Source organism: Diplotaxodon limnothrissa, linkage group LG10 (genome assembly GCF_057381915.1).
Source record: "Diplotaxodon limnothrissa isolate DT_005_m linkage group LG10, D_limnothrissa_male_GT1.1, whole genome shotgun sequence".
Lineage (NCBI taxonomy): Eukaryota > Metazoa > Chordata > Actinopteri > Cichliformes > Cichlidae > Diplotaxodon > Diplotaxodon limnothrissa.
The window spans coordinates 21,489,055-21,496,397 of record NC_140605.1 but is presented as its reverse complement, the minus strand read 5'-3'; the positions used below and the strand labels follow the sequence as shown (position 1 = coordinate 21,496,397).

The 7,343-nt window shown below is 42.4% G+C and overlaps 1 protein-coding gene across 2 annotated transcripts; it reads right to left on the bottom strand.

Annotated features, from left to right (window-relative positions):
* Positions 1–1,151: 1,151 nt before the first annotated feature.
* On the bottom strand, positions 1,152–6,551 carry pcyox1l (prenylcysteine oxidase 1 like). 2 transcript variants are annotated; one of them, XM_085363909.1, is made up of 8 exons: positions 6,443–6,551; positions 4,750–4,956; positions 4,377–4,551; positions 3,141–3,401; positions 2,988–3,049; positions 2,725–2,865; positions 2,107–2,518; positions 1,152–1,487 (listed from the first exon to the last, which is right to left on the bottom strand). In XM_085363909.1, exons 1-8 carry the CDS (start codon positions 6,549–6,551, stop codon positions 1,238–1,240), a joined length of 1,617 nt encoding a protein of 538 aa, XP_085220035.1. In that variant the 3' UTR covers positions 1,152–1,237. The 2 variants fall into 2 exon arrangements, with proteins under 2 accessions (XP_085220035.1, XP_085220037.1); XM_085363911.1 differs by lacking the exon at positions 2,988–3,049 and having other exon boundaries at positions 3,190–3,401.
* Between the last annotated feature and the right edge of the window lie 792 nt (positions 6,552–7,343).

The following is a 7,343-nucleotide window of genomic DNA, read 5'->3' as shown; positions in this document are numbered from 1 at the left end:
TCAACTGAAGCCCTTTGGAGTTACAAGGTTTTCTAGAAATCCACTTCAGCCCAAATCCAGTGCAGATAAATTAGAAATTCAGAAAACAAGACTACTCAGTCACATGAAGATAATCAGCTGTCAGTGATTTCTCATTGTGTCTTCGTAAAAACCTTTTCCCCATTCTGAAAGTGAAACCCAAAATTTTCATGTGTGTGCTTTACATGATTAAAGTCCTCAGCAGAAAAGCTTTTTTCCCACTGAGGCTTTTAATGCTTGCGAGAAAATGGAAACATTTGTGGTCAGCAGCAGCAGCAGCAGCAGCACGGATCTGTCCTCTGCTTTTATTCAGTCCACTGTCAAAGCTGGCTGGCTCATTTCCCTGAAGAAAAAAATTAAAATTCTGCTGGATTATGCAACAAAAGCAGCAGGAAGGGGAGATAATGATGAAAGGGACAATAGAGCACTGCACCAGTGGCCACTACCATGGGTTGGTGAATAATTATTAATTTACAGAAATCCTACTGAGATTACTTTAATGAGATTTCATTGGTGGCAACAACCAGTCCATTAACAGTCCCTACATTTACAGAGAGTAGCAGCAGCAGTGCTGTGGTTTTGATTAGATGACAAAGTTAAATCAGTTACATACTGTACAACAGCTTATTGTTCTAAACGCTTTCTTGGCTTGGAAACAGAAACATTTGTTTAAGAAGAGCAGTACCAAAACCGTAAACTGGTATTTATATTCAATGGTGTTCATTAATAGCACTACCACCTCCTAACAGTCCGTACAGTATACAGTACGCCAGCTGGTGTTCTCCATATTTGCTTGGTTTTCTTATTTCTTGGCAAAGGAAAGGTCCTTGCGGCATCATTTTTGGATGGAAACTGCCAATTAGCATCGGCAATAAATCCACAAACAAAAGTGCAACATGTCTCTTTTATGTGGCACAGAGAATCAGTGAAGTGAAACAGGCCTTTTGAGTAGCAGAGCAGGACCAGAGTCTATAATGGTGCCAATATAATGACTTATGGTTTTTGATGTTTACGTTTAGTTAGGAGGCAGCAGGGTTATGTTCAACTTACTGTACTGACTGAATAAATTCGATACATTCACGAAAGGTTATATTATATAAATGGACATCTAAATTCTCTTGCCACTGGTCAAAATCACAAAAAGTTTATAATTTGGTTGGGTGAGTCCATACACTCAGACATACATCACATTACTCATCTGGGTCTTAGCATTCGTTTGTTATAGTTCGGTTTTGATCCTGTGCACCAGATCTCTCTGGTCCACCATGTCTGTCTGTCTATTCCAGCGGTGGTAGGCTAGCAGGGCGATGTTTTTGGCAGCCACTGAGCTCATCTCCATGGCGCTACCAGCCCACTCAATCCCATTGAGGTAGTAGAGATTGGGGTGCAGCTCCACAGGTGGCAGCCGCTGGCTGCTGCTGTAGCGAGGGTAGGCCTGCCACTCCGTCACCTGCACTGAGTAGTACGACCTAAAATTGAAGAGAACAGTATGATAGAGTAAAGCAGCCAATGATCTATGTGGGTGGTAAGATCACTAAATAACTTTTTTAAATAAAATAAAAAAAACAACTATAATGTATTTAGAGGATTCTGATAACAAAAAATGTTCTCCCCTAAACATAAATACCTAAATTTCACTACCTGAATAGGAATATTTGCTGGTTTTCTCTGTCTTATACAATAGTAAATTTAAAAACTTACATTAGAGCTTGACTGATATTTACCGATATCAGCGCTGGCATTTATCACAGCTGATACATTACAAATTCAATAGGACGAGATGGTAGAAATACCCTTCAAACATGTAATAAAAGCACAAACAACAGCTGAACCAGTCAGAGCCTAAACAAGTAAACGTGGAGTCTTCCACGACTTGCTGTAACCACAAATCAAGTTTATTTTTAAACTAAACTGACTCTTACATAACTACACTTAAGAAACGTTAGGGAACATAATCGGCCAATATATTGGATTCTTACAGATTGGTTTTAAAAATCTCATATCCGTCAGGCTTTACTTTGGACCAAACAAATACAGAATTGCCCAGGCATGACTATGGGATCAACTCCTGGGAAGAACATGGCTGACCTGAATAGTGTTTTGAGCTGAGACTTTTCCAGCAGCTGTGGGGAGAACACCTTGTAGACTCCAGCCTCCTGCGGCTGCTTACGCCGGAACCCTGCTGAGATGTTGACGGGACAAACACTAGCCACGCTGTTAAAGAACAGATCAGGTGTGTCAGTCGTCAAGACGCTGGCGAAAGGGAACAGACGGGGGTCCGGGAACCCAAAGAAGGAAGTGTTGAGGTAACCATGGACGATGGTTGCTACAGTGCTGTGATAGCTGCCAGGCAGCTCATCAAACGGAGGCGTGAAACCTTGAAACTGGACTCCAGACCCGACGCTAGCCTGTAGAGGCGTCGCCAACACTACAATGTCATACAGCTCTGATGCCGTCCCTGTTGCCGTGGTGAAGCTCAGCTGGTACTGGAGTCCCTCTCCTGTATTACAAAAAAAGCTCTGTGGATGACAAACCATCTCATTCTTTCTTTCATGTTTGCTTTTATGTTCAGCTCCCTCTTCAACACAACAGGTGGATTATAATATACAAAGGACACACAGACTCACAAAGAATAATCAATACCAGTAAAGCTGTCACAGCTGAAAAAAAAACCTTAAAAAACAGGACACATCAGGATGGCGTTACCTGAGTGGATGGGAGAGATGGAGTTGACCTGTGCCTCCAGCAGGTTAGCACTGGCCATTTTCAGCAGGCCTGAACACACCAGCTTGTTGCCTCCTTCCACCGCCCACAGGTTGTTCTGGGCACCAGCTAAAGACACAGCTCCTGAAACACACACAAGCACACGCGCGCTGAACAGACAGTGCCAAGTGCTTTAAACCAATTATCAGCTGCCCACACGCTTTCCTGTTCTCTCACTCCCACAGACCACCCCGCTCCCCTCTCACCTTGCCTTCCTCTTCTACTCTCAACCCTGCATCTCTTTTCCTCTCTCGTCCTTTCCTTTCTCCTGAGCCAAATTGGAAAGGAAGACGTTCAGGTCATAACTGTCCCCGAATGCACCTTCACAGCTGTTGCCCTCTTACTTCACTACTCATCACCCCTTCACTTCTTCCTCCACTGCTGCTTGCATCTTCCCACTTAGCTGACCTACAAAGGCTGGGATGCTGACATTCTGTCCGTAGTTGATCCTCATCACGGGTGCGATAACCTCATCAATGAAGCGTTGGGACACACCCAGCTCCAGCAGCGAATCGGACAGTGGCCTCCGGGTCATGTTGATGAAGCCGCTGCCCCCGAGAGAGTCCAGCAGTTCCTCTACGGAGCTAAAGGCGTAGCCGTGGGCCTGGTATTTGTAGATCCTATATTTCACATGCACAGACACACAAATTATAACAGTTAACGACTAAATCAGTAGACAGAGCAATATGGAGATGTTTTGTTTTGTTTTTTGGTTTCGTTTCCTGCTCAAAGTTATTCAGTCAGCAATAATCTATTGGCAACAAATCAGAGACGGAGAGAAAGATATAGAGGCTTGTGGTTGTCGACTTAGAGAGAAGAAAAGAAAGAAAAAAGTGATGAAGAGATAAAAATCACTTCCTGAGGGAGGAAATAGATGTTGGTGGTGGAGGAAGGAAAAAGCAAAATTCTGTTTCTGGTTCATTTTTCAAGGCAAAACTGAGCAGAGGAAATATAAATGTAAGCAAAAGATTTGACATGATATCTGAAATACACTCATGCAATTCTACACTGTATATTTGTGTTGATGGAGGATAGAGACAAGTTTCATGTCAGTGGTCCTTTCTCTCTGGCAAATCCCAGGCAGATGGCTATCTATATTTACACAGACCTCATGCTCGGAAAGGCACACAATGAGTCAAGGTTTTGCAGTTATTATGGCTGCAGATGCCTAAGGCGCAGAGAGCAATAAATAGCTCAAAAACAGGCTTCCCCCACTGACTGCAACACCAGAAGGGAATGCTATGCACATTTTAAGGGCAAGACCTTATCTTTGAGATAGAAAAAACAATTTTGGGAAGAAAAGCACTCAAGGCATGAATGACTCAGCTGGATCTGCAGTGCCAATTTTGGAGCATTCCTGTCATTACCACTAATCAACTAATAATACTGCCACCAGAAAAAAGCAGGAGAAAAAATGAGCATTAAGAAATAAACAAAGCTTTGCTTCCACTTGCAGAGACACCCACAACAAAGTTATGATACCCTGACAGTGCAGTTTGTAGCGGCACCCCTGCCACATCCCATCAAGTGTCCAACATGCAAAGAAGCTGAAGAGACAAAATAATAAAATCAAGGCACTAAAATTTCTGACTCACCTCATAAACTTCTCCATAATCTCCTCCACCCACATCTGCAGACGTATGAAGCTAATACCATAGCGCCACCACAGCCGGAACAGGTCGAGCAGGTACCAGTCCGTCTCCTCCAGAATCACCTCTTCGCCGTTAAATACCGCCATCTTTCCGGCCACGTTGCGACGATACTTCAAACCTTGTTTGGGCAAACACAGGACGACACGGAGGACCAACATAGTGTCAGGTTTCTAATTTTCCTCTTGTAAAGTGATCGCTTTTGCTGGGGAATATTTAAAAAAACGCAAGAATCCCTCCCCTGGTTTGAAAAAGCAAAGAAAAATTGTAAAATCTGACCTCTGCTGTGACTAATTAATGTCTTTGTCCATAAACTCACCCAGCTGCTTGACAAACTCCTGCATGTGGAGGTTGAGTGAGTGAATAATGGAGCCTCCAGACTCATAGTCGTTGTGATTGACGGTTACGGTGGCGAGACGGCCTCCCACCTCTCCCTTCTCAAACACGTCCACCTGGACCTCTGGGCCAAAGTGCTGCCGCAGGAAGTGGGCAGTGGCGCTGCCTCCTATCCCTGCCCCAACCACAGCTGGAGAGCAAGAGACACAGAGTGAGGTTGGGTGATGAAATGTGCCTTAAATCTTACGGAGATCTATAATACAGTGTAAATTTGCTGTTTGCTGGTGTTGTTGGCCTCTCTATAAGGGTAATAACAGTTTCATCAGTATTTACTATTCATCTATAGGTGGACTGAGGATGAGGACAATAAATTATGCTTTTCTTGAGTTTTTGGGTTATCTTGAAGTATAGAGATGTTGAATAGGGCACATTGATAGGGCATACTGTTTAATCTCAAATGATCTCTTGTTACAGCACTTCCACTCATCGTGGGGATGAAGGTCATTGTAATTCTGGCCTTTTAATGATTTCTTTGAACTGTTCTTTTTTTCAGGGCGAAATGACTGTACAGCATACATCTTTACATATGACTTTAAAAAACAATAATTGGGTGCACAAGTTTTGGATTTTCTTTAATCCACATAGGGTTCAAATTAAACACAGATTCAAATATATATACACTCAGTTAAATCTTTTATAAGTGGCGCTAAAGGCTCTACAATGTTGTTTAGTTTGACAAGGCCAAGGCCTACTAACTTCTCATTAGTGATCACGATTGGGAAGCTCCCTTGTAGCCATTTGTATACAACTGCAGATTCCAGGATTATCAGACAAATGTAATTGTAAATATTATTCAGATGTATCAATACTTTGCCTGGGGCTGTTACCAGTGGTACTGGTACATTGGGGGGAATAATGAAGAAGGACTAATTCTTCAACCTTTGGACACAGGTGTTCCAACAGAACAATGACCCCAAACACACATCGAAACTGTTTTGAAAAGGCTAAATCAGACTAACATTAAGCTTCTGGGATGGTTTTCTCAAAGCCCTGACCTCAACCCTGTTGACACTTTGTGGACTATGCTTAAAATCTGGGTCTGTGCCAGGAAACCAACCAATTCTGCCAATAAACTCACCTTGAGAAAGAAACCGCCAAAACAAAAACATAAAAAGACCCAAAATACCATGACATTCATGCTTATGATGACAGTATGAAAACCTTCTGACTGCAACTGTATGTAAAAGGAAAAAGGAATTTAAAAGGAATTTATTACTTTGATGTTTAACTTAAAAAACAAACAAACAAACACATTATTATTTTGTTTTTTCAAGTGTAAGATTTGCTGTATTTCCTCTTTTGTGCTTTTATATTTTCCGTCATATCTTTAGGTTTTTTGGGCCTCCTGGCTGGTGATGACAGCTGAAGCTTTACTTCCTGTTTATTTGAATAAAGGTTGCTTCAAAAAGCAAATTAACAGATAACTCGTGTCTATAATTAAGCTTTCTTAATCACGTGACACACAATGTTCAGACTAGGTTAGTGTTTGCCTTTATCTTCAGTATCAGAGACCCCTGATGGATGCTGCTTATTCATCAGCCCTCAGACTGACTGAGAGGCTAACATTAGCTGAACTAAACAGCTAACTAGGATGGTTTAATAACTGCTTTTCTTGCCTATCTTTGAAGGCGGAGCTCCGTCGACAGGACCGTGTTCCTCCGGGTCTGCGACAACAAACCGGGCTGCCAACACAGCGACGAAAAGAGGGAGCAAAGAGCAGCCCATAGCGACAGCAAAGCAGCGATGATCGGATGGAGAGGAGAGGATGCGACCGTTAGGCTAATAGCACACGAGGCTAGCTTCTACCTTCTCTGTGCGTTCACAACAGTAGAAACTCAACGGAGTGACGATTAACATGTAAGTAAATGAGGCCGAATAAGACGAGAATACAGCACAAAGGATGGATGGTGATGATGATGATGGTGCGGCAGTTGGACCGCCACTCACGTCTACGTCCGGCAATATCACGTGATCCAAACAGATTTTTTCGACCAATCAGAGACGGCCGACTGCTGTGTCGTGCATGTCAGTGGTTTTCAAGATTACTGCTTCCAAATTACGCTGAAAAGCAGACCTTTAATGATATCTATAGAAAATATATTATATAGCATTTTTGGTTGTCAGATGAACGCATCTTTGTTCATTGCTTTGTTTCTGGTGCCCTCTTATAGAACGTGAAGTTTTTTTTAAGGAGAGATTGGATTTCAGTTGCCTCTTTCACTTGCTTGGCGGAATGCTGGCATTAGTTAATACCTTCCAGAAAATGACTCACTGTCACTGGAGGCTGTTTACATCCAGCTGAAACCATAAAGCAAACTGCTTTCACAGGAAATTTCCACCCCTCAGGTGGTTTTGTGTCAGAGGGACAGCTCTGGAGACAAAATTACAGAGACAAGGCTGAGATGGTTGGGACACGTACAGAGGAGGGATATGTTTTTTTTTTCAATATATTACTTAAAATTGTGTGTATTGTACAATTTATTTAGGTTTGTCACTAAAAAAAATAAATTTCAAAAA

Coding starts and splice junctions, on each gene's coding strand:
- pcyox1l (XM_085363909.1), bottom strand. CDS start 6,551: ATGGGCTGCTCTTTGCTCCCTCTTTTCGTCGCTGTGTTGGCAGCCCGG. Junction 4,552..4,749: donor GGAGTTTGTCAAGCAGCTGG/GTGAGTTTATGG, acceptor TGCCCAAACAAG/GTTTGAAGTATCGTCGCAAC. Junction 2,866..2,987: donor GAGTAGAAGAGGAAGGCAAG/GTGAGAGGGGAG, acceptor TGTGTGTTTCAG/GAGCTGTGTCTTTAGCTGGT.